Source organism: Cololabis saira, chromosome 6 (genome assembly GCF_033807715.1).
Source record: "Cololabis saira isolate AMF1-May2022 chromosome 6, fColSai1.1, whole genome shotgun sequence".
Lineage (NCBI taxonomy): Eukaryota > Metazoa > Chordata > Actinopteri > Beloniformes > Belonidae > Cololabis > Cololabis saira.
Genome location: NC_084592.1, coordinates 23,588,492 through 23,616,029, shown reverse-complemented (window position 1 = coordinate 23,616,029; position 27,538 = coordinate 23,588,492). Strand labels below are relative to the sequence as shown.

At 39.7% G+C, this 27,538-nt stretch overlaps 1 protein-coding gene across 1 annotated transcript in view; it reads right to left on the bottom strand.

Annotated features, from left to right (window-relative positions):
• The window catches only part of LOC133446041 (receptor tyrosine-protein kinase erbB-4-like), a 377,138-nt gene that overhangs the window by 89,713 nt on the left and 259,887 nt on the right, over nt 1-27,538 (bottom strand). Inside the window, exons 9-13 of the mRNA XM_061723735.1 lie at nt 27,240-27,366; nt 25,621-25,694; nt 14,114-14,204; nt 10,261-10,460; nt 5,448-5,580 (exon numbers count right to left, since the gene is read on the bottom strand). Coding sequence (XP_061579719.1) covers nt 5,448-5,580; nt 10,261-10,460; nt 14,114-14,204; nt 25,621-25,694; nt 27,240-27,366 — 625 coding nt within the window. The remainder of the gene's footprint in view (nt 1-5,447; nt 5,581-10,260; nt 10,461-14,113; nt 14,205-25,620; nt 25,695-27,239; nt 27,367-27,538) is intronic.

Genomic DNA, 27,538 nt, shown 5'->3' with positions numbered 1-27,538 from the left:
TTTTCATAAGTGAACGCTGTCTGTAAATGATCCTTTTACAACCGATAACGTCTGAATCAATCCAAAGCAAACACAATGACGGAAGGTTTCAGAGGGGTGGAGGAATTATAACTTGGGGGGTCGACAGAGTTGAGAGGTGCAGTGACTGTGAAGGTGCAATGTTTTCAAAAATCAATTAAATTAAGTGCCGTGTTATTAAATTTCTGCAATCTCCTTATAATAGTGCAACACCAGAGTGGCCTCCAAAAGTCATTAAATTTGAACACACTGGAACTGAGTTGGCACTTTGCTTTTGTTACTGCAGGAGACGGAGAATTAATATGGAGCTCTTGTCTTTTGGTCTGTTAGGGAAAACAGCAATAGAGAGGGAAAAAAATGTAGCTGTCCCAGTGGGAATGAAATCAAATTAGTATTAATTATGCTTCATCTGGCCTTCACAAAACCTTCAAGGAGGAAAAGAAGGTAAGCCTTTGTCCATGCGCGTGCTGGTCGAAATAATAAAGGCTGCAGTGTATCTGGAAGATATCGTTACTGCCTCACAGGCTACAAGATGTTCCGGTGTTCTCTGCTTTCCTGTATTTTTCTAGTTTTCTATCAGGCAAATAGAAAGCAACACAAAATAATTTAAATCATGGAGGAATCTCAGTATGGTGCTTTGCTGTACGTCTGATCGGCTCCAAACTTGACAGGTGTTGGGTGCTCGAGGATATGGCAAGACGGCTGTCCTGATCTGTGGGCAAGGTTTAGGTTAAAGCCGAAGCAAACCCTGTTGCAAAGAAATATCATCAATAAAACATGGGTACCACCTGTGACCTCACAGATGTTATATATTAACATGACTGCTACAATTAGGACATGCACAATTATTATTATACAAGCATTAAAAATGATTCTTGTTAAATCTTTATGTTTGCAACAATAAATAAAGGCTGTCTGGTATTTTTGGCTACAAGGTACAAACGTTTTCGTGCATCGACACATCACTGGAGAGGCTTCTGATTCTGCTGACAGCTGACCCAAGCTGAACTTCTAGTACGCCTCAGACTGAGACGAAACAATTGCATCTATAATGCAAGAGGTTCTGTACATTCTCAATGGTTGTTTTGAATTCATCATGAACCACTGAAGCTATAAAAAAATAACAAAAAAAGACCTAATATCAGTGTTTCACTACAAAAATCCAAGCACAGAATGATGTTCACTGGAAAATGAAATATTACAAGACTTTGCACATGACTCGAAATCTATGGTGTGAACAGTGGGAGGGGCTCTGGATTGCTTTTACTGCAACTCGGCGTTTGGAGGTCGATGTGCTGGTGATGCTGAGGCTGTGAGTGGTGCTGGCATGCAGGTGGACAGGCGGACAGGTAGGCAGGGCGTGGCCCCGTGCGCAAGCATTGACTGTGACACGCAGTGACACGCCTAGCCCTCCTGCCCTGACAGCAGCTCCAGGTGCTCCTTCCTCTCCAGTACGGCCACAACAATTCTGCCATCAGGTTTCAACTCTTAACTAAAAAAAACCCACCAGAAATCTACAATGCTAAAATGTCATTATTACAACTCCTCAGGGAAGGTTTACCTTTGACAGAAAAGTAAATAGCATCAAGGGACTTCTATTGTTAAGACTCCTCTGCAGGGGTTCCTTTTGTAGTCCCAGCTTCTTAAATTGTTCTTTAACCCCCCCTGGCTCTCAACATTATCGCTTGTAAACAGGCAAATTACGCCTCAGCTCGGAAACTGTAACAGAAAACTTTGGCCTTTTCTTTTAACACTATTAAAAATAGTGCTGCATTATCTTCAATTCTTTCAACAATAAAGGACTGTTTCAACTGAAAACCTTTTACTGATCATTTAATTGTTACACAAGCAAGTTTTCTCCTGTATTAGAAGATATTTAAAGTGAAGACAGGCTGTCATTTACGCTTCTTTGTTTACTGACTTATCTAAAATGTTATTATGATAAATTATCATCTGAGAGAACTGAAGTGTGAAAAAAGGTAAACATATCCTAGGCACAAAAAAAGCAAAAAAACAACCTTTGAAAAAAACACCAATAATTTCTAACATTGGCTCTCAATGACATGAAGGGAAACACTTCCTGGAATGGTCATAGTCTCCAAGCAGCGTGCTTCCCCAGGACCAAGAGCTTCACGAGCTATTTTAAACTCACATGTTTAAGACAAGTATGTCTTTCCCCCTTGCGGATCTGCTACCACTTATTAGGCACTTTGCTGTTGTTTCAAATGTATCTTCAAAGCAATGTTGTTTTTATCCGTAAGGGAAAGTTGGCTGACCACGGCTCGGTGGAGGGAGTTTGTTTTTCAAGATCAGCAAAAGAGCAGAAGTTGTTCCAGTGCTAGAAGATCATGAGCCTGGACAGAAAGTGGTAAGTAAACTGTCTGTGCCGTGTTGGCAACTGGCTCGTGTGATGTGCTTTTTGTGCAAAGATTGTTGGTAAAGTGAGGATAGTTGCTGGGTGTTGCACTTCTATACCCTGTCTCACACTTACAAAGGAAAAATAAACAACCTTTAATGCATTTTGCCCAAAATGGGGGATTCTTTTCAGTGATGATCATGCCAAGATGCCCTCGATTGTTGGCGGCTATAAAATCAAAAGTCGTTTGGCGACAGTATCATTAGCTTTTCTATTTCTTGGCTGCAGATGTTTTCAGAACCAGGCAGTATTTAATTGCACTTTCTTTATCGACACAAATATAAATGTATGTATACATGCAGCACACCTTCTGGGAGTTTGACAAAGCAGAAAACTCCCTAGAATTAATACATTTGTTCTTTTTTTAAGGAAGAGCCTCCCCCCTCGTGATTCATTGTATTTGTTGTTTCGTCTGATATACACTCACCGGCCACTTTATTGTAGCACCAGGTTGGACCCCCTTTTGCCTTCAGAACTGCCTTAATCCTTCGTGTCATAGATTGAACAAGGTACTGGAAACATTCCTCAGAGAGTTTGGACCATATTGACATGATAGCATCACGCAGTTGCTGCAGATTTGTCGGCTGCTCATCCATGATGCCAATCTCCTGTTCCACCACATCCCAAAGCTGCTCTATTGGACTGAGATCTGGTGACTGTGGAGGCTGTTTGAGTAGTGAACTCATTGTCATGTTCAAGAAATCAGTCTGAGATTATTTTTATGACATGACCCGTTATCCTGCTGGAAGTATCCATCAGAAGATGGTCCACTGTGGTCATAAAGGGATGGACATGGTCAGCAACAATACTCTGGTAGGCTGTGGCTTTGACACGATGTTCAGTTGGTACTAATGGCACAAGGTGTACCAGGAAAATCTCCCCCCCCACCATGACACCACCACCAGCCTGAACCGTTGATGCAAGGCAGGATGGATCCATGCTTTCATGTTGGTGACACCAAATTCTGACCCTACGTTCCGAATGTCGCAGCAGAAATCGACTCATCAGACCAGGCAACGTTTTTCCAATCTTCTGTTGTCCAGTTTTGGTGAGCCTGTGTGAATTGTAGACTCAGTTTCCTGTTCTTAGCTGCCAGGAGAAGCACCTGGTGTGGTCGTCTGCTGCTGTAGCCGGTCCGCCTCAAGGTTCGATGCGTCGTGTGTTCAGAGATGCTCTTCTTCATACCTCAGTTGTAACGAGTGGTTATTTGAGTTACTGTTGCCTTTCTATCAGCTCCAATGAGTCTGACCTCTGGCATAAACAAGGCATTTGCGCCCACAGAACTGCCGCCAACGGGTTTTTTTTCTCTTTTTAAGACCATTCTTTGTAAACCCTAGAGATGGTTTTGGGTGAAAATCCCAGTCGATCAGCAGTTTCTGAAATACTCAGACCAGCCCGTCTGGCACCAACAACCATGCTACGTTCAAAGTTACTTAAATCACCTTTCTTCCCCATTCTGATGCTCGGTTTGAACTGCAGCAGATCCTCTTAATCATGTCCACATGCCTAAATACATTGAGTTGCATACTGATGTCACATTTGAAGAGTGGACACAAACAACATTATTTGTATAACATCAATCATTACAAACTGTGCGCTGACTATGTTTTAGCAACATTTGCAGGCTCATTCTGTGATTTCTCAGATAATTAGAAGTTGCGGCAGTTGTTCGTTTAAGCTCAATCTGCAGACCTTCACTGTATTTTCAGATGACTTTTCAATCAGACCCCGTTTAGTGCCAAGCTTCAAATCTTCCTCTCAGAGGAAGAAAGAAACCATTCAATGTTTCAACATACAATCTGAATGCAAATTAATTGCAAGAAACTTGCTTTCTCTGAAAATATTATTTTAGACTTGGGAGTCACAACAGACATCTAAGTTATGAATGATTAAGTGGTTTATGAGATTTGCAGAAACAGAAATACAAAGTATACTATGTGTTATACTCTTTTAATGAGTGTTTTCAGCTAAATTCAAATTGCTCCCTTTGCAGATAATACAGGGAGAAGATACGAATGAATATCAAAATGCACTGAACAGAACATTTTCTTTTCTTGCCCAGCTCAGGGATATGTTTTGATTGTGTCCATGCTGCTGAAGTGAATTTCATCTTTTTATGGCCTTTACTAGAGTGCTTTATTTTATTCTCCAGCACTATTTGTTGGGTTTGCTTTGGCCCTGTCCATCATGTCAAAAGCCTCTTGCTGGTTCCACAGAGCCTTGAGACTAAATCTCTGCAGCTGCAGCTGAATATATCTGTGTCTGTGACTGGCCATGCATGCTGCTGCAGAGGAACCACAGTATGCTTTGCACAGGTTTAGCCTTTTTTTCATGAAATACATGTACCTACTCAGATGATGTACACTGTACAACACAGATGCTTAAGCTTTGCCAAAAGAAACAAAAGGTGGTAGTGCCAGATTCTTAAACATCTTGCTTCTACTATATCCAACACATTAAATGGCTAGGTTTCTACACCTTTGGCATTGCATGTGTTATCTTAAGGCTATTTACAATTAAATGTAGCATTACAACAGCTTGCAAAATGTTGAATTCTGTTTTTATTAGCATAAAACAAAGTTGTCCAACATTTTAGGAAGAAAAAAACCCTAAAAAGCTTGACTTCCTTTCTTGGAAAAACAAATTAAATGGCTAGGTTTCTACACCTTTGGCATTGCTTGTGTTATCTTAAGACTATTTAAAATTAAATGTAGCATTACAACAGCTTGCAAAATGTTGAATTCTGTTTTTATTAGCATACGAAAAAGTTGTCCAAAATTGTAGGAAGATAAAAATACTAAAAAGCTCGACTTCCTTTCTTGGACAAAGAGGCAAGCATGAAAATAAGTAGCTGCCTTCTCTTTGAGCGTTTTAGGATCGCCATGACCTTGATGAATGCGAATCCACGAAAGTATCCAAGGTACTTTCATCCAGCTGTTATCCATCCATCTGTCACATCTATATCGTGTCGCCATACTGTATTTTAGTGTATGCATATGCATGCTTTTCTCACCCTTCATAAAGGTTGCAGGAGTCCACACAGGTTCGGCCACGACTGAAGTACCGGCAGGACAGGCACTGGTCTGGTCCGGGACCCCAACAGCCGGCGTCTGAACACAGCGGGTCACACACCATGTGCTCCCTGGCTGCTCAGAACAAAAAAGGAAAAGCAGCATGAGAGAGAGATATTGAATTGGGGCAGAAGTGATGACTCAGCACCGATGCAGACACAGAAAATGAGGACTAAGTTTCCACTAATTGGCTTGTTACAAAATTAAACAAAATAACACAGCCATCTTGAAAAGAAGCCCATCACATTTAGATCTGCGTATTTATGCATTAAAATTGCTTCTCTGTGGAGTTTCATTGGGTCAACCTTTATATGCCAATACCCAACTTCATCTAAGAAAACTTCTTAAAATTGGCTGAACGACTGGATGGACTGAAAGATAAAGGGAACACATTACATTGTGTTGTTTAAGTGTTCCCTTTGTTTTTTGAGCAGTATATATTGTGCACTGACAACCCAGATATTTTAACCTTCTCGATTTTTTAAAATACCAAAATAATCAACACCGATCTTTCACGCGTTTGGCTAGTGGTCGTGTGTATAAACCTTATAGTCTACACTTGTTTCATCGGTATTTGTGGAAAGCATCTGTACAGGTCTGCAATGCGGTTTCGTGTGCAGTTCGTAAAGAATGGATCCGTGCGGCTTCATGACAAAAAAGGCTGAAAAATCACCTCTGAGCTGCAACTCCTCGCCAAAAAAACAAAACAAAAAAACAACAACAAAAAAAAACAACCTTCAAATCCCTTTAAACTTGATATGTTGCCTTGAGGCTATTACACCTAAATGTAGCATTACAAGAATTTGTACAACACCGTATTTAATTTTATTCACATCTCACAAAGTGGTCCAACAGTGTTGAAAGATGAGCTGCACTACGATGAGTTTTGTCTACATAGAGAAAACGGATTTGCTTTTCTGCAGCTATAATCATCTGTTGATTACAGAGAGAAATTCAAGCACAACTGATTAGACTTTCAGACTCTTAAACTTACAGCAACAATAGACCCAGACCATCTTGTCTACTGTGTAAACTGGATCTTTTTCCCTCTTGCCACAATGGTTTTTACACATGACTGTGACCCATGCATAATTAAAAGTGTTGAAGTAACCCTGTGATAATGTCCAGATACAGGGACTTTAAGCATGACTCAGCATTCTTCCTACCCATGTTCCAAACACACATCCTTTTGTATGTGTGCCTACAAAAAGATGTAAACAACACAGTAGAGAGAAAATCATATATTCTTTTGGAGGGTAAAAGATAAAAGCTTCCCTCTCACAAGAGAGAAAAACCTCCCTTGTTGGGCTTCAAGCACTACAGGTAAAGTGAAAAGGAAGAAAATAAAAACGAGGAAGGATGGGTGCTGAAGAAACATATGATGTTTCTGAACGAGCTGCTAAAGATGGAGTGAGACAAAAGAAATGCTGTGATGATGATGATGTAAACACCTTTACTGGCGGAAGGAAGTACAATAGGAGGACAGGATAATTCGAATTCAGACTCTAAAATACCTGATTTGATAAATAAAAATCTATTGGGGAATAGTGGTGAGCAAGAGGAAAGGGGTGTAATTAGAAGTAAACTGCTGCAACCCTCTGTAAAGCATCTTTGAAAGCAAAGCTGGTCAGCCGCCGGAAAGGTCAAGGAAAGTAGCTGAGGACACCGATATTTCTCCGTATAACTTGATATTTTACGAAATAACACAGATCTTTGAACCACATCGTTTTACGTAGCTGTGCAGTTTTTCAAAATCTTTGGGATGGATTTTTTTTTAAACCTTGAAACTTTCCTCACAACTAGAAACACAAAGCCCAATTAAAATTCCTGCAAAATCTGTGCAAAATAAATAAGTATTGTTCAAGTGTATCAAAGGTGGAGCGACCTGCCAGTTACTATCAGGACAGGGCCGTCTCTCTCTATCTTCGAGAATCTCTTGAAGACACATTTTTTCCCTCTTAAACGCATAGCAGAACTATATAACCTCACTCTCCTCGGCACTATCATTTCAGGTTTGACTTTTATCTTTTTGGAATACTGAAAATCTTCCTCTACTTTTTTGGCCCGGTTGCCCAGTTTGATCACATGGTTTATCTTTGTTCTACAGGTTATTCAAGACGTATAGGGTTGCTGGTCCGAGATGTTCTGAGATGTCATCACTCAAACTATATTTTGGATAGTTTGAGACAATATGATGCAATATAAAACAATCTTTGAACAATGGACCCATCTATTTACACACCAAACCAAATCATGGGTTTGTGCAGGAGTAAGACAACTTGACATTTTACTTACTCTCAGAACCCTTTAAAAAGTGCAGAGTGATGCATCTAGCAGCTTGTTCAACAGGGTTCGGCTACGTAACTACTACTTAGTCACTCTGTAAAGAGCAGCTAAGGTCTCTGATATTGCTAAATGGGCTCAGGGCAGTCTTGTTTCACTTATTCAGAGAAAGTTCAGCAGATGCTGCGGTTTGCTTAACTACAGTCTGTTTAGGGAGTTACAAAGAGGACAAAAGGCAATCCTCTCTATCTATTCCTCCACAAGTAGAATTTAATTCAGTAAGAACTAGATAAATTTACATTTTATTTGCTCTTTTTTGAAACAAGGCAAATGATAGTACTTATTTAAATATGAGTCTAGCAATGTAGAACTTCCAAATGGAAGCAGTGTATTAACGACAAAGGGGTAACATATCTTTCCCCTGATGTGGGCAGATAGAGATAACAAGAGCATGTTGGGGATGTCAGATAAAGACAATCTGCATTTATTAGCAAGCTATGATAAAAAGCATTAATTATACTGATGTGAGAACACTGCGAGGCCTAAAACTCCACTTTATGAATGCATGTTCTCAGTACGACATGCATCATGTTCTAAGCTGTGCTTGAAGCACCATTTCAAAACATTGACATCTTACTGTCAATTGTTGGCTTAAGAGAAAGTATATATTAACTTTTAGTAACACAACACAGAGTCCAAAATCAACCTAATTAATAAATAAAGAAATAAATAAAGAAATATAGATATATATATGTGTGTACACACACACATATATACATATATATACATATATATATATATATACATATATATATATATATATATATATATATATATATATATATATATATATATATATATATATATATATAAATATATATATATATATATATATGCTGTGTCTGTATGCATTAAAAACTAAACCAAAATACCAATGCCGTGAGTGAAACACGAAGTACACTTTTACGACCTCCACAGGAAATAAGAGGAAATAATGACATAATAGCTCACATTTACCAGATGGAAAAAGAATAACAGAAAAGATGTATCTCTATTGTATGTTTGCGCTTACTTGCCACTGTGAAGTAAACAATGTATCGGAGTATTGGATTATTATTAGTCATATTTTAGCAGCGCTACAATTAACAAGATAAAACAAACAAAAATAAAAAAAAAATATTCATTGGCATTAGCTCCACATTTGGCCAAATAATTACACACATATCAAGTTAGGATTCAGGAACCTATTTAAGGAACTTATCCTACCAGCCACGAGAAATTCCAGGACCCAACCAGATCACTGGCAATAATGACATTCACCCTCTGTCCGGCCCGATCCAGCGGGGGAGTATTCCTGTCCGATCATATGCACCTCCCTAGACTTGCCTCCTTTTCCTTGCTCTCTCTATCTGGGTCTCTTAACCCCAGCTGCCTTTTAAAAGGTTTAATAAAGCATTTCCAGTATAACTATTACTAACTGAAATTACAACGTATCCGACTAAGGAGTGAAGTAGTGATGGAGTTGAGAGATACCACCAATCAGGAGGAAACTGGGGAAGAGGACGGTTATTTAAGAGTTAAGAGTGCCCTATTCAAGTGTCTCTGTATGGGATAATGTTGGTGAACTTGTTTGGGAGTTTCATGTCCAAAATCAACCTACTTCAAGAGAAAAAAAAAATTACACTGTGTCTGTAAGTATGTATCAAAATCTTAACTAAAATGTCGACAAGGTGAGTGAAACACCAAGTGCTCATTGCTTCCAAAGGAAATAAAAGGAAATAGACATTATGGCTAATTCTCACAGGATGGAAACATAACAGCAAAGATGAAATGATTCCTGCTATATGTTTACTGTCAGTGTGAAGTACAACACAGTTCTAAAGATTTGTAGTTTGCCCAGAAAACAATGTATCAGATGCCCAAATTTAATTTACTTACTTTGATTTCATTTATAAAAAAAGGCGTTAAATCTTATATTCAATTAGAATGTTTACCTTCTGTTCCACAGAAAACCATTTCAGATTCAATTCAAATCCAAAAATACTTTATTGATCCCCAAAGGGAAATTAATTGATTCATTTATCAGTTTTAGTAGGCATTTATGTATGTGGTGTAAAAAAGAACAAAAGGGACATAAAACAATGGTTTTATCTGCATGCGTCCAAATATGCCCATCTGATGATGGACTGGACGCTAATTCATTGCAAGTTCTTAAGTCATTGAGTGCAGTCCCATATTCACTGACTTAATTTATGTCTCGAAAACAGGACCAATACTGAAGCCAAAGGACTTCATAGAGTTGAAAATATCCATCATTGTATTTGAAGCCTGTAGTAGGTTCGTCTTTTGAACATTGTCTTAATCTGAACCAATGTGTGACTCTTACAGTGACAGTTTTACTTCCATAACATTTTATATGTTTTGTGGCTATTCAGAACTATAGGTTCATCGGTGATTGTTGCATAAACTTACTGCATTCCTGCGGACTTCGGTTGCTGCGGATCAGGACCTTTTGGTTTGCAGTGCTGAATAGTCTCGTCCAGTTGACAGTATTGTAATAGCAGAGCTGGCTGTTCTCGGCAATATGGACGTTCCCAGCGCTGATCTCCTTCAGGGACTGAAGCAGCAGCGATGAGATGCCCTGCTGCTTTAACACCAGCAGAGAGATCCCACTGAGAGAAAAACATTGGTGGAGGCCAGAAGACAGCGGGTCCAGACAGCAAGAAAGGGAAGGTGGAAAGAAGAGGTGAAATAAAAAAAGAGGAAAGAAGGAAAAAATGTAAGAAAAAAGCTGTGTGCCATCAGTGTCCTTGGGAAAAATTGGCTCAGCTAAACATTGACACTGAATTTAAGACATTATTGAATATTATTTACAATTCTCTCACGGAATATGTAACTTTGTGTTAAAAATGCAGTGGTGTGACAACAAAGGCACTAAAATTAAAATAATATATTGTTTTATTTTGCCTATTAACCAATGAAAAACATAATTTTGCAGAAATTAATGCCACCAGGCTTTCTGCACTTTCTACAAGCTTGGGTTTGTTTATGTCCTTGAACCTGAGTGGAAGTCTGTTGTTAGGCATGTGTCCAAGTCAATCATAGGGATGTTCACAAGTACATTTGGCACCTGGACACCCCAGATCACAGGTTTGATGATTGATTTTTGTGTCCTCACATCTGTGACATAATGCCTGGGATACTCAGGTGAGAGGAGGAGCGGTATAGTGACAGGCTTGTTGAAGACAAGCGTGTAGTCAAAGTTTGCTGGGAATAATGAGGCATATGTTCAACTTCAATCTCCGACACAACTCATAACAGTCTGTGGATGATGCTTCGGGTGTATGAGGTATCAGGATCCAACACTAAAGTAGACTTCTTTTCTGTGGGTTGTTAGATTCGGCCGGTGCTGCTATTTTCTTGTTCATCGGACTTCAGAAAGTCACTTTGTACCAGTTGGGTGTGGTGCAGCCTAGATCAGAATTGACATCAGTAGCAGCTTTGGCCAACTGGTCATCAGTTAAAAAAGAGTGGATTAAACACTCTAAGTTGGGAATCAGTAGTGTGTTTCCATTACACTTCTGTGCAAATGAAAACTGAGTCTCTGAAAGAGTGATAAAGTTAGCGCTGCAGGGGGTGGTGTTTCCATTAAACAGGCTTTTTCGAAGAAGCACAATTCTCGTAACTTTCATCTCAATCTTGTCCCGTGACACTTCTCTTCAAAACAACAAAAAAGGGAAATCTCAACGTTGAAGAAACTGGACAAAACACCTTTAGTCTTTGACGAATTGTTGCGGTTGCTGCTACCGCTTTTGAGAAAATAGCCATATGATAAAGGCAGCAATCATTGATTATTCAGAAGCAAAGTCCTTATGCAATGTATAATGATTAAGCAGTGTTTTAGCACAACTACATCGTATTAATGAGGCCAAAAACAGCTGAAAACTAGAATTTCATTTATTTCGATTGACCAGCTACGTCACATCCAGCGCAGCCGGGAGACGAGGAAATTCCCAAAAAGCGTTTCCATCTCACTTTTGTGAAAAAGTGGATTGTCGAATCACCTGAAAAACCACCTCCTGAAGCAAAAAAAAAGGTCTGAAATTAGCGCTGTTTCCAGAATTTCTTTTTCGATATTTGCACATATCCATTTCTCCTAGATTTGCGCAAAACCATAGTATCTCCCTCTCACGGAAGAGTCTCATGTGGTCTTGACTGTAAAGATGGGGGTAGACGAGAGTGGAAAATTGGTTGGTGAATTTGGGGAATATTTGCAGTGAAGTAGATGTTAGGTTTGTTGCAAGGAAAAGAGAGCCAAGCTGAAAAGCAAATACATTGTTTGCCATTCGACATATTCCAACCTTCAGCTGTGGTCTTGTGGGTGGTGATAAAAAGCATGAGATTGTAAAACCAAGCAAACAAAATGATCTTCTTCCATTCAGTGCCTAGGCTCAACTTCAGGAACAGGATGAGGAGCTCAATCCTCCTCCAAGGTCTCTGAGAACAGTTATGGCTTCTCTGTATCAACAGGATTGAGATGGTTCAGGAATCTAGTCAGAATGGGTCTGTACGCCTACTGAAGACTGTCGTCTTACCAGGAGGAGGCCTCAACAATTGTATTTGTCAGCTGACTCAAGGATACCACGGAACAATATCCCCAGAACAAATGGAGAACAATACGGGAGAGTGTTGTGTTGGCATCTCTGGTCATATATTAACTCAATGACACAATCCAAAGTTATTAGCAGATGGATGGAAATAGATGAATATAAAACCAGTTGTTTACATGTTGCCACATTCTTAGACTAAGCAGCCTTGTTTTAAATAAATATTCCAGTGAACATGTTACCAAAACCAAGGACTCATTTGTCAGTAATAATTTAAGTACAGCATTACTAATTCAACATAAAATTGATTTGTTGATGGTTAAAATATCCAATTTAGCATCTTTAGTATTGTTCTTTTCTAACAGAATATAATTACATTGCATTTAATTACTTTAATCTATCCTTGTTTATGCATTTTGTGATTTGCTGCTACTGTACAACAGCTTGACTTTAACTTGTTTTTTTAAATAATTCTTCCTGCCTCTCTCTTTGCTTCTGTTTTCGAAGCCTACGTCCAACTTTACCCTCATGCTCCACTTGCACAGTTTAAATATGACAGGACACCAGTGGGATGTCAGAGCCATCACACACACAGAGCATGTGCAGGATCAAGCACGGGCCAAAGGTGGGTGGCAAGCTGTAATTTGTACTGCAGACTGCTGTTCCCATCTGCAGGCAGGTGCAGCGCGCACACACATTTCTGCAGGCGTACTCACTCTCACAAACCCCACGCTAAATCACCTGCCAACACTCACTTTATTTTCACCGAAATGCCAATACACATTTTCAGAGCACCTTTGGAAAACCATTTAAATGTAATTGACAAGTAATTATGTTCTATCAGCTGGGTTAAAACAACTGAGGTTCTTAAATGTCAAAACAATACCATCGTAAAAGAGGGGTTAGTCGCCAGTAAGAATTGCACTTAACGAAATTAAAATTCAGAGGACTTAATCACACAAACACTGTTACTATCATCCTACATAAAAAGCTTCCAAATACATCAACTAAACTACATTGAAATACCTTGGCTAGACACATATAGCAGCTCGGAAAGACCTACCTCTTTTAATCCTAAGAGCTTTAGAGATTGACAGAGGATAACTACAGAGTTCTCAAATGAAGTGATGGTTCACAATTAAAAGAAATCTGATTCAATATGACTTTTGGTTGAAAGAGAGGAAGCACTATCAACATTACATTGAGGAGATAAAGCCTATAGGCATCCACAGGACATTTCTCCAAAGATTGATGTTAGGATTTGTGATTCAATATCAAATCATTCAAATAAAAATGGATTTGAATTAAAAAATATATATTTTATTTTTGATCTAGCTTCATGAAAACTTTTGTATATTTCTGTTTTAATCCAAAATGAATAAATCAACCAGTGAAAACTATACAATTTTAAATACTTAGCTTTTTTCTAGTGTACTTTTAGTGTACTTTATGTTGTACATTATGTTTATAAAATATTTAGCTCAACTCTGCTTTTGCATCATTTTAGATCCATGAAATGACATGAAAGTCAAATTCAGTCAAAAACAGTATTCACATCTGCATGTAAAATGATTAAATGTATTTACTGATTAATGAATGATACGCTTTGTTAAAAAAAAGAATACATGGATTCATTTACCTTTTATTTGGATTAATTCAAAACAAACTGTGCATCTATGGTCTGAATCAGAGAATGAAGACATTGTATTATCAGGTACCTGTAAAGCGCTCTTCCCCCTATAGTTGCCAAGTTGGAGAAAACACTCAAGTCCGTCATGTTGTCAGGCCAAGACTGGATGTTAAGGTAACCTAAATGGAAACACAAAACACACACACTTACACACAGGCAGACTGGTTCCACATGTCCCCCGGACAGATGGACAACATGTCCATTATATTGTCAGCTTCCCACAATGGGCAAAAGAAAATTACTAAGGAGAAGTGGCATCTAGTCCAAATTAGCTATACTCCACCGCCGTAGCAACTACACCACCTGAGTCTCATCTGAAAGCAGCCAAGCACCTCTAAGCCAAACACATATTATCGGCATGGCGAATCCACGGGCAATTTTGTTGCCAGCTATTACAAGTGTAAAGTCTGCCATATCAATATTTTTGCATTTCCTTTCTGTGCCTCTCTTGTGTTAAATCATTTAGAGGATTAAATGAAAAGCTGAGACGATGGCTGTGGCTCATTTAGGATTTTCAATAATGGATTCAGAAACATGAAAAATTTAGTAGAGGAACAGTGAGTGAGTACAATTCCCAAGCCAACAGCAGAGGATCAACAAAACAGTTGGACGGGGCTTTGAGACCAGGGAAAAATCCACAGTGGAACGAAGAGCTTGTATAAGGAAAGAGGAAGAAGAAGGAAGGAATGTAAGGATTATCAAATCCAAGAAAAAATACTCACAGACATTCCTCAATTAATTTTTAAACTAATACTCAGAGGCCATGAGATGCCATTGTGACACAGGAGAAAGAGCAGAAGGTGCTGGTGGATGGCTGTTTGAGAAAAAAAAATGAATGCGGGTGCCGAGAGATGTATCCCACCATTCTCCAATCAATGAACAACATCTGACTCCATTGTATCACACTGTGCGATTTCCTCCCGCCGGATGCATAATTTTTGTTTGTCCATAATTGAGTTTCTGACAAGAGAACAATAACCTTCAACAGCATCTTTATCAGTTTGTGGACATCATTTGGTTTATTAAGTCCATCCCAGATGAGCAGTGGTGGCATCTGGACAAATGCTTATTAACAGTGTTTCGTGAGGCCACCTTAAAAAAGTCAGGTACTTCTGAGGAATCACACACCAGGGCTTTATGCTGGCAAGCAGTCTGACAGACATCCACATACTACTACTTTTTATCCTTCTGCAAGAGTGTAATAGTTTCAACCAAATAACACAGGTGGATACACAGAAAGCTGTACAATAACAATGTTTAAGAACACGAAATAACCTCTATCTGCGTAATATTGGGTGTACAACTCTTACTTTGTTTCACCTTTTAACTTATTTCCAAGATGCAAGTATAAAAACAGCTGCAAAAATCACATAAAGGCTAAAAAAATAACTATCTGGAACATTTGTTAAAGCTAAAGGCACTCATGGTGTGCTACTGTAGGTTCCTCAAGTCCAGAGGCAGGAATGCTACGGAATTGCTAGTGTTGTACTTCTTGGCATTAGATGTCTTAATGACAGAACCTGCAGCGTGGAGACATCTCACATTGCCATGGTACTATTTCAGAGGGGTTCAGTTTCTCCTCATCTCAGATAGTGAGTGAATGTTTTCTATCAGAGAGAAAGAGACCAACAATACGCTCCATAACAGTATTATTCCATAATAGTGCAAAAATAGCAACCTATATCTTCCCAGTCCAGTTATGGAAATAATGTTTTGTCTTGTTTTTTTAATCACAGATGAAGCCAGGGAGGGGCTGGTTGGCAGGGATGGGAATCCACCGGCACAATGGCATATGGTAGACACAGTTTATCACGAGACATTAAAATGAGGTCACTCACTAACTTAAAACCCTTACATCATAATTGTTCATTTTAGAACTCAATTAAAATACACATATTCCGTATTCTCTTTACATCTGAGAGAACTCTTTTTCCTGGCCGAAATTCAAAAAACACACATATAAACAGTCTGTTCCCAGAATATGGATAAAAATGAGAAATAAATCTGGTTGGCATCTGCTTGCAGAGACAGTAAAATAAAACTGCTTCTTATCCCTGTCTACAACCTTTCTCATTGTGGCAGAGTTTTGTGTTCATTTTTGTTGTTGTTGTTGTAGCATTCAGTTAATTTGCCCACATTTTGTATGATTTTTGATTGTGTTCATCTTTTAATTCATTAGTTTGATTTCTTAAATCCTTTCCCTATAACAGGCCTGACATGATGACATTCCACCATGAAAAGTAGTGCTCCATGTGGCCACATGAGGCAGTTCAAACAAAGCAACATACGTAGCCATAGGGTCCAAAACTACTTTTGAGTGGTCCCGGCAGATCAGGACACTAGGGCTGAGGCCAGAAATGATGGATTCTACTTTGTCAAAAAAAATCCTTATTTCTGTCATAATGGTTGTAGAATAAAGCTTCCCACAATTACAATTCCTGGTTGTATATCCCTATATCTTTTTTTTTTATTGAACATTTGTGAGCACAAAATTGTCCCAAATACTGTCTTATCTTTGCAGGGAAACATCAGTCCACGACCTGGTGTGTATAAAGATCCAGATGAGGCAATACCTCACCGTCACCTTGGTCATTTTGACTGATATATGTGATGTTGACCCCTCCATACCAGCGGGTACTAATATGGATTTACCAAGGCCAGTGAGGAACTAGGTCAGATTCTGACCAGGGGGCGCCTGTAGCTTTACAAGATCGCTTTGAACACGCAAACTGGATCATCATCATCGATGTAATTGTGCTGAGACGGTAACTACCAACAGAAGCTCCAAAAAAGGTCAGGGCAGTGAAGCTTATACCACTTTGTAATGTTGATATTATTTTTTGCAACACCTCAAATAAGTTCTGGGTTCTGAGTTTCAGTTCTTTTTTTGTTCCATTCTCCCAAACAAACACATGATAACGTGTTTAACAACTTGGGATTGTCACCTTCACATTTTGTTTTTGTTTCAGAATGCCCTCAGGTTCATGTAGTTGAGCATGGCAGGACTTCAGGTTGTAACTATACCCTCTTCTTCCTCAGCCATGCCTTCAAAATTTTAAATGTGGGTTTGTATTTAAAAAATGCAACTGCGTCCCTGTAAAAGATATCCTAAAGAGTTTCCTCAGAAGAACCTCCATTTATGAACACTGGATCAAGCCAAAATGGCCCCATTAGTTTAGTCAATAATTAATAGTTGCAGAGAATTTAGCAAATTAAAATATACTGACTAACCAAATATGTTCTTTTACCCTGGATTCACACTGAAAGCGTCAAAAATCTCCTGACGCCCACATTGCGCTGCTTGGTAGATTCACACTGAAAGCTGCATGCACTGTCGACGCCTGCAGTGCGCGAGTCCAAAGCTGTGCTGCAGAAGTGGAGGGAACAAAGTGTATATAGCCTACATATATCCATAGGCGGCCTTACCTATGTTTCAACCGTTTCAGTTGAAACGGGCCCCGGCCACCAGGGGGCCCCCAACTGACTGACAAAAAAATAAATGCGCAAGGAAGACACAATAATAAATCACTACCCGCCATTAAACTAACCAGCTAACATCCAAGAAAAATGAAATGAACATACCAGAGTGGTGCTGAAAAGAGAAAATTATCAGATATAAAGAAGAAAGCTGTGAGTAGTGTTACGGCCAGCCCGGTCCCCTTTAAGGCGGTGTGTGTGTTCGGGTGTGTGTGTGTGAGACGTAGTGGGTGCAGCGGAGGAGAGAGAGGGAGATGCAGGTGTGTGCGTGTGGAAGACCGGTACACGTGTTCAGTTACTTTTCAGTGTGTCCTCCGTTAGTTTCAGTTGTCGGCCCTCACGTGTTTTGTTTGCTCTTTACAAGTTTGTAATAAATGTGCGACGTTGCACGGACAGTATTTTTCCTCCGTCCTTTTTTCCTTCACTTTCCCCGGACTCCAGACAACCGCCGGTTACCAGCAACGAGCCAGAAACCGTATTTAAATACCAGCTCTCCCAACTACGGTTCGGAGATAGGACTGGAAATCATGAAAAGTAACAGTAGTCTTCCGAAAGTGAGCTCTTTCTTTGGTCCAGCATCACCGACTACAGCAGCGGCTGCCGCCCACTCTAATGCCGCGTTCCATTTACCTCGGAAATCGGAACTGGGAACTGGGAATGGCAGCCATCTTGGAATGGTAACTCGGGGGTGGTGAAGCTTCTCCCACTTTCCCAGTAGGAAATCCCACTTTGAGGGGCGTTCCAGTTGAAAATTCCGACTGGGAACTGGGAAATTCCGACTTCCGACAAATGGAACGCGGCATAATAACACCAACGCAGTAAACGCATCCATGCGTCACGCATGGATGCGTTTACTGCGTTCTTTCAGCTTATAATGCGTCACGGACGCAGGACACATAGCTGGTAAATATAGTAATAAATAGGGCCCCATATTAAATATTGAAACGGGCCCCCTGATGCCAAAGGCCGCCACTGCATATATCTGTATATAGCTGCACATCTTCAGTTTCCAATTTCACCATGGATCACACTTTGGGAAGCCTTCTTTATATTTTAGCGTTATTTCCGCATAGATAAGAGTGAGTTTGATGCTCTCTTTAACAAGGTTGGTCCCGGATCAACAGCAACCGTCAGCGAGTCATTGGTCCCGGTGAAGCTGCAGTCTGTCTGCGTTGAACACTGACACACCGGGTCGGAGCGGATTTGGTCATGATGTTTAAACTGTGTTTTGTGATTAATAAGCATGGTTTTTAATTATTTTGCGTTGGATCGATGTAGCAAATAAAATCATTCGGACCATACAGCTCCTCAACCATCAGATACGTGTTTCACGTGAGCAGTTCAGGTAAAAACGGCAGTCAAATCAGAAGAAATATCAGTTTGCTGGATTAAATATATTTATTCCTGATAAAATAAGTTTTTTTAGTGCACAGCTATGCTAATATAAGTATTTGAATGCGTGTACGTTTGTGTGTACGTGAAAATACAATCTGCATTGAGGCTTCTTGCTTCTGGAATCCTGGTCTGTGATTGGACGCTGCCTCGGTGTCGCCGCTGCTCATTTGCATAAAGTTGAGATTTTTCAACTTCAAATTGACGCTCAGGACGGGCTGCTCCCGCTGCTCCCGCTGCCTCCGACGCCTCTCGACGCACACTTTCATAGAAAATGAATGGCTGGCGGACGCCTATGACGTTTATGACGTCTATGACGCCTGTGACGCTTTCTGTGTGAATCCAGGGTTACAGTTAACCTAAAAACCACAAGGGTGCCTATTTCAGCTTTGCAGGACCTGTCAATTTATTTGGAGCAACATACAGTGGGAAGAAAAAGAATATGTAAACAGCTTGCTATTTACTGGTTTTCATCATTCATTTGCCATAAATTGTGATTTGATCTTCATCTAAGTCACATTAATAGACCAACACAATGTGATTCAGCTGAAAGTAGTATTTTATTATAAATAATAATAACTCATTGACTTCTTCAACAAAAGCTTAATTAGGCAGTAGTTTTCACACTTGGAGTCTAATCCATGGCTTGAATGACTTTGAAGCTGCTGTTTTGAGATACTTTGAATGACAAAAGACAATTTAAGTTTGCTGTTCATGAGAAATATCTACTGATGCCTCGCAAGCAGGAGATCTCTAAAGACGTACGTTTGAGAGTCATTGTGGAAAGGGACACATATCAAAGCTTCCAGCAGTGCGAGTTAAACAACCTGTCCATAAAGTAAGACAGTTTTAGTACTGTGACTACTCTGTCTAGAAGTGGGTGGGAAACCAAGATGATGCCAAAGACAATGATCCTTAATGAGGCAAAGAACAAACCATCACTAACAGGAAAATCAGTGGAGCTACCAACAATCTCTGTTCATGAGCTGAGCGGACCTCCATAACAGAACGCCATGAAGGAAATTTCTCCTCTCCATAAAAATCTTTTTTTAAAAAGGATAGTGCAGGGAACACCATGACTCAGGTTTGCTTCACTGCCTCAGGGCCTGGACCACTTACTGTCATCGAGGGGGAAATGAATTCCCAAGTTTATCCAACAGGATAATGTCAAGGTGGCTGCTTCCTGCTGAAATTTATCAGAACTTGGGACAATAACACTATAGGCATTAAAGTAAATCCGCCACTGAATGGCTTCAGAAAACGAAATGCTGCCTTTTGGAGTGGCCCAATCAGATCCCAGACCTCAACCCCATAGAGTTGCTGTGGAATGACCTCAAGAGAGCCATTCACACCAGACAGCTCACAACAGTGTCTGGGCTAAAGCAGTTCTATACAGAGGAAGGTTCAAATGTTCCTCCTACATGTTGTGCAGGTCTGATGAAGAGCCACTGAAGATATTTACTTAAGTCATTGGTGCCAAAGGAGGTTTGAATAACCATAACCATTTATCTCCAAAAAGAAGCTTTGCTTATTTTCTCCTCCAGCACTGCAAATGTTTAAGCGATATGTTCAATAAAGACACAATAAATCACAAATGCTTGCATGTTATCAGCTTAAGCTTATCAGCTTATTTCCCAGGGGGTTGAAACACCTGTGTTGCCATGGTAGAAAGGAGCAATCCAGGGAAAATTAGGAGAAATTCCCAGCATGTGAGTGTTATGCCTTTAAACATAGTCGACATTAAACTACTCCAAACTAGGTTATGGCACCACACAGTTTTTCAAGTAGAATTAAGTGTAGAATAATAGGAAAAAAAACAGCATCGTCAATATTAAGTCTTCAAGCAAGAACCACATGCTGGTCCACACCATCCTTACTGAGTGGTAGCGGTAACAGTCAGCCCTGCTGTTTGATAAATGACAAGAAGAAAATTCCCTTTAGACTTTTTCAAGAGACCGCAGCACTGCTCAAAAACATACAACACATTATGTTGTACTTAACCTTATAACAAGGGGGGAAATGTAGCTAATTAATAAGTAATACAAACTTTCTGACTTAAGCTAATTTAATTTTCCAACCAAGACATCAATAATGTGTTATCTTATACCATGGTGGAATAATCAGACCTCATTGGCTGCAGGGTGTCCATTATTTTCGGATAATACTCCTGCCAAGTAGTGCAGCTGAGGTGTGCTCACAGTTCTAAATCAAAATCCTGTCAAGGCTTTAAAATCTTTTTTTTATTCAACATAATTTCCCAACAATAAGTGTAGTCTTTTGGTGGACACCAGTATCCGCGGTTAGCAGCACTGAAGAGGCCCTCTGTGTGGAAGGCAATGGACTCACGAACAAAGGTTAAGAGTGCTTAAGTTCTGGAGATTACTCTCTGAGTTATAACTCCGATAAAGCCACTTATGCTAAATTGTGAGCGCCGAATGCTCAGTGGGAGAATCCTGACCAGGTCAAATCTTTTTCGGGATTCTTTGGAGCACAGCGAGAGTCTAAGGGCTAAAGACAAAAGGAAAAGGAACGTAGAGAGAAAGATGGCAGTGCTGTGGTGCGGCCGATACAGCTGTCCTCCTGTGAAGCTCATTTGAAAGCGAGAGTGATGTTAGTTGTGACCGGGAGGTCACAGAGGCAGGTTGGCTGTCGCTGTCAGATGTCACATTCTCTTGACAGCTCAGAGAGACGACAAGCTGAGCTGACACACATGTCTGCCTACATGGCCACAGGTTTATGCCCCATCGACTGCTTTCAAATGGACTTGACTGACGATAAGAAGGAATGAAAAAAAAAAAAATCGTACCTCCATCCTTTCCATCTTCGATTCAAATCTCCTATTCAAATTATTCAAAGCAAAAGCTCTCATACTCGTTCTTGGAAAGCAGACCACTAGTTTAACTTTGCATTGCATGCTTCTTGTGTAGCTCTTCTGAAATAAATGTGTCAGTTTCCTTTCTGTTTTTCCAAAAGGACAATGACAACTTTTTAATTTTCCAATTCCCCTGGTTAAGACTATACAATCTCAGAGAAGCTCATGTGAACGACTACACAAGGGAATGTTCTGAGAAATCAGGGAGGGAAGGTATATGTGGTTAACTGCTGCTATTTTATAGTCTTTTTTTCTGCTTTGCATTAGTTTGTTTACATTATGTATACTAATGCAAAACAGTTATCCCCACGGATAAGCTTGGAGACTAAGCTGACATTGTAAACACACACACACACACACACACACACACACACACACACACACACACACACACACACACACACACACACACACACACACACACACACACACACACACACACACACACACACACACACACACACACACACACACACACTTACTTTACTCAATATCCTCCTTATATCATCTTTTCCCTCTTGTGTTTGCTCAGGAGACGTTCCAGTCATTCCTTTTGTGCGACCGGCATCTCGTGCTTCCAATGTCCCGCTGTGTAGCGCTTGTGTGAAAGGGCAGCTGTGGACACTGCATGTGGCCATTTCTCTGGACGTCCTCCAGTGCTCAAGTGTACAAACAAATTACAGCTACCACTTGTGCAGTGATGACTGAGAGTGCTTAGTAACCACGTTTGACATCTGTGGTCAGTTTATTTTCCTTTCAATAAAAGGGACTACGGCTGCACAATAGTGGGCAAACATGCGATTTGTAATGCCAGTGTTGAATCCTGTCATACTAATAACTTTAGGAATCTACTTCAGTATATATCGTTACATTTTGCAGCATTCAGCATTAAGTGGAACCTGAAGAGTAAGTGGTCTAGTTTTATTGAACAAAACGTTATGTGGTGACAACTGCTGTTTCCCATGAACCAACTTCACAGCATAGAAATGCAGTTTTGTGATTTTATTGAGCAGAACGAATCCATATCCAAACTAAAATTTTCTGGAAACCATATAACCATACTACTTGGATTATTAAGATGCATGAACTAAAATATGGAACTTTGTTGCCGAGTTTAAAAAATAAAATGTTAGTTAAATTACTGTGTCTTATTGCAGTTGTCTCACCTTTTTTTTTCCCATTCACCGGGTGGTTGGGATGTAGCAGTTTCTTGAGAAAGCAAATGGAGGAAAATACTAGACCAGTTAATCTGGAAGAAATGTGAAAATAAAACAATGCCAATAATATCTGCCTTCATGGTAAGTTCTTGGTCAAAAAGAAAAAAAAAGTCCTAAGGAACGATCCAGAAAAATTTACTAAAACTAAAGGGAAGAAGAAAATGGTTTTCGTTGACCATTGTAGCTGAAATATAATGTACTGAGGGTATGTGCACTGGTATTTCTAGCTATGAGTTCTTATTTTACCACATTTTTATCAGTCCTTTGTTTCCTTTCGTTCCTCATAAACATCACAAACAATGCTACTAAAGCATCTCAGCCATTAAAGCTTGCTTGAGCATCTCGGGCATGATGACCCATCTAACTGGCAACATTTTTATTTACAATAAAGTTTATATTTAATTTTTATAGCAGACTACAACTTATGACAGTCCAAGCAGTCTTTTGTGATATTGATGCCGTCCATGTTGATATTGCAGATGGCAACTATTACCTTAAAGGGGACCTATTATGAAAAACAAGTTTTTTCTTGTTTTAACATATATAAAGTGGTCTCCCCTCACCCTGCCAACACAGAAAAGATGATATCCCATGAAAATCTGCAAGGTCTGCTCTCCCCCGCCCGACTGAATCCCCCAGTGTCATGTGGTTTCTACGGGCCGTTTGGATTTGTGCATTTTCTTTACGTAAGCAAAATGCAAACCACGCCCTCGGTCTCCTCCGCTGCTGAAACCACGCCCACAACCAGCTCTCTCCGCCCGCTCGAGCTTCCGCCATTGTTCAGAAGCGGTGGCTGTTTGAACAGCGAGGGAGAGTTTAAATGAGGTTTTGCATCGACATTTACCCTCATAAAAGGATCAGTTCCAACAGCACGGACCCGGCAACTGCACACGAGTCAGCGGTAAGTTCCGTTTTTTTTATGTCATTTATATTTGTCTATGAGTATGATCTTTGCATGGGCTAAGTATTTAGCTTAGCTCCGGAGCACTGGGGCTCCTCACCGGACCGTCGAGGAACTCCGGGAGCTCCGAGCCCGGAGCTACGAGCCGGCGGCTCAGTACCGTAATACATTTTTCTTCTGTGGTTTCAGATTTTCCAAGCAATGCACCTGGAGCTGTTCAACGAAACATTCTGAAGACGCGCGGTCCTTCCTTGAGCCAGCAATGGTGCATACATTTTATTTATATATTTTAACAATAAAGTTGCCATTTGTGAAAATTCAGTGTTGTGATTTCTTTACAGTTACATGATTCATTTGTCTTGTAACATAAGAAGTGAAACGATGAGGAATCGGAGTAAATAACTGTGATGTAACTGTTTAGAAATAAATTCAATCTTCCTGTTTGAATTAGTTTGAAGACGATGTGACTAAAGGCTGATTTATGGTTCCGCGTTACACCAACGCAGAGCCTACGGCGTAGGGTACGCGTTGATTTAACGCAGAACCGTGGACACGCTTTGCTACGCAGCAGCTGCTATTCTCCCCGGAGCAACGCTTTGTCCCCTCCCCTCCTATACGTCATTCAAGCAGCCAATCAGCGCAGAGCCTCTTTATAATAGCCCCCACCGCCCTGAAAATGAAGCACAGAAAAAGGCTTTAGAAGCTGTAAAACTAGTGACATGGCCCAGAGGCTGAATTTCTGATTTAGGTAGAAAAAACAAGCTTTAGATTGTTTTTAAGACATTCAAGGCCTGTTTAAAATATACATTAAATGCCATAATATGTCCCCTTTAATACAAACCCTTTTTGCATCAGTTACCAGCCTTGTTCAGGGAAACACTACCCAACTCTGGCAATTTGAACTAAATGTCATTTAAATTTCATTTTGTGGAAAACCATGTGGTAGCATCCCACATGCAGCGTTGCATTAAAATCCTATCAGTGTATTTACTTGAAGTTGGTTGTGGAGAAAGTGCAGTGTCTACTGAAATATATACATTTTAATTCAAATTCTAGGTAACTTTTTACATGTTTCTTTTTCTTTGACCAAAATACAATTGCTATAATCATAATATATAGAAAATATAACTTTTAGGGGATAAAGGATGTGCTCTTTGCTTTAGTCAACCTTTTTTGTCACTCAGAAATTTCAATAGCAATATTTTCCTCTTTCGTGGGGGAAGGTGACATCACAGATACCAGGCTTCTTCTGACAGCATTTTCAAATGTCTGGGCTGGGAAGATGACAGCATACATGCAACTCAAAAGTGACGCTGGCATCAGGGAGCTGGAGGATTACTGATGCGCACCACACACTCTGGATCTTTTCTTCGTGGTGTGTGAAGGGAGAGGTGGGACAGAGGGACTTGAGACTGGTGAGCTCCCAAGAGACAAGCAACAGAGACATACGGGAGATTGAAAAACTCATATCATATTCATCTTATGCTGCAATGTATCTGGACTGTCTCAAGGGGAAGAGGTGGGGTTAACTTAAGGAAATACACAGACAGGAATCCAACATAAGCCCCAAATATGTACGAAATGAGCAATAAACATGGTAAGGACTCTATAGAAGGAACATGGTCTAGAGAGTAGATTGTATCTATTAAATTTATAATCAAATCATATATTCTCACCTGTGATTTCCCGGACAGTGCGGAATACGTTGAGTTTTTCTGGATCCAGAGCTTCAATGTTGTGATAGACGTCCCTGTGAATGATAACGGGACATCATGACACCAAAACAAATAAAATAAAAACACAGAGAATTCTGCTCGGACTGAGAAAATTACTAGAACACAACAATAAGGCATGTTTTTTTGTTTTTCTTCTCCATAATAAGACTTTTTTTGGGTGGAATGCATGAAAATATTGGTGAAAGTATATTAAGAATGTTATTATTATTTTATCAAGACACGGATACTCCAAATTCCTTTCACACTTCTTTTGGTAGTACATAAGTATATACAGGTCCGTCCTACAAACCAGAAAGCCTGTTATTCGAAAAAACCCTTCACATACTCACCTTCCACTCGGCACACAGAGATTATTCACATTCATTCAAGCATAATGCCCTTCTTCAATTTTCATTCATATTAGGTGACACTCCTATCATAAGCAATTTACATTAATCATGTAATACAAGAAGAAAAGTAATAGAAAAAAAATGGGACTACAATTTTTTTGGGTTCACAATGAGGGCACTTGCAATGGGTGGAAGAAAAGAGTTGTATTTATTTTTCTAACAAAGCTGATTTTATGGTAAATTATACACCAATTAGGATCCTACTTTTCTTTTTAGCCAGCTAAAAAAGCAACAGAATTAAAGGAAAAAAGAGGAAGGAGAAAACTGTCAGCAGCCACATCTCTGACAATGTTGAGTTTTTTTCAATTAGTCTGATTACAGAGATGCAACACCCAGCCATCTCTAATGTCCATGCCCATTTATGTGTCCATCATTAATGAAACACATTCACAAAAGCAGGGTTTATTAGCTTTTCCATGGAACTCTTTGCATAAACATTCACATCAGGAAATACATTTAAGAGAAAAAGACTTTTCTTCCACTTTGCAAGCCTTCAACTCACTGATAATCACAGGGGTACCCTGAGTTTAATGCTAAATTGCTCACAGTACAGCATCCTGCTGTGATTTCTATATTCAGTAACTTCTGATTTCAGTAAGATATGCCCTACATTTCTTCAACAGCCCGTTCTAAATGCTGGGTGCTTATTCAGCTCAGAGTGAGAAATCTTGGAGAGCAGTCAGACAGAGGTTGAATGGACTGGTTTTCAACTACCTTGAAATGAGAATAACCAAGAAGAGAAGCTTAGTCTTGATCTAATACGGATATTCTTCAGAAAGCAAAAAGACTTCTTGAATGACTTTAGAGAGCACTGTGCAGATCATTTTGAATGGATGTATTAGAATTGTACAACTCTGTTTGGTTAAATATGTTTGGTTAGAAATGTGGTTGCTCTGCTGTGTTCCACCGTCTTTCACTACGCCCTCAATAGAGTTTTTTCCTCTTTGTAGTAATAATGACGCAGTCGCCAATGACCAAACGTGCTTTTGTGCCAGGATGATATTATTTCTGTGATATCATAATATGATTATGAATGCTGTCCTAACATAGTCACAATTGTCAATGAATTCCTCATGTGTCATGATTGACAACTAAAAACATAACATGGCAAAACATGATGATAGATCCACAAAACATGGCAATTGGATCCCACAAGCTGAATGGCCTCACCCTTTGATTCCAGTAATGAGAAACACCAGGTTGCCATTGATTTTGGTGCAGTTCACAAACTTGTCAATGTTGCTGGAGTCCACTGTCTGAGCTCTCTGCAGGCTGGCTGTACCTATTCCATCACACGCTGAATGACACACACAACGACACACAGTGCAGAAACAAACTGGATTAGATTGATTCATTGTAAGAATCACATCAAGATGCAAAAGTATTATAGATTAGAGTCTTTGTGCAATGTCAGATATCATAAAATGTCACTACATATTTTTCTCAGTTACCAATAATGTTTTTGTTTC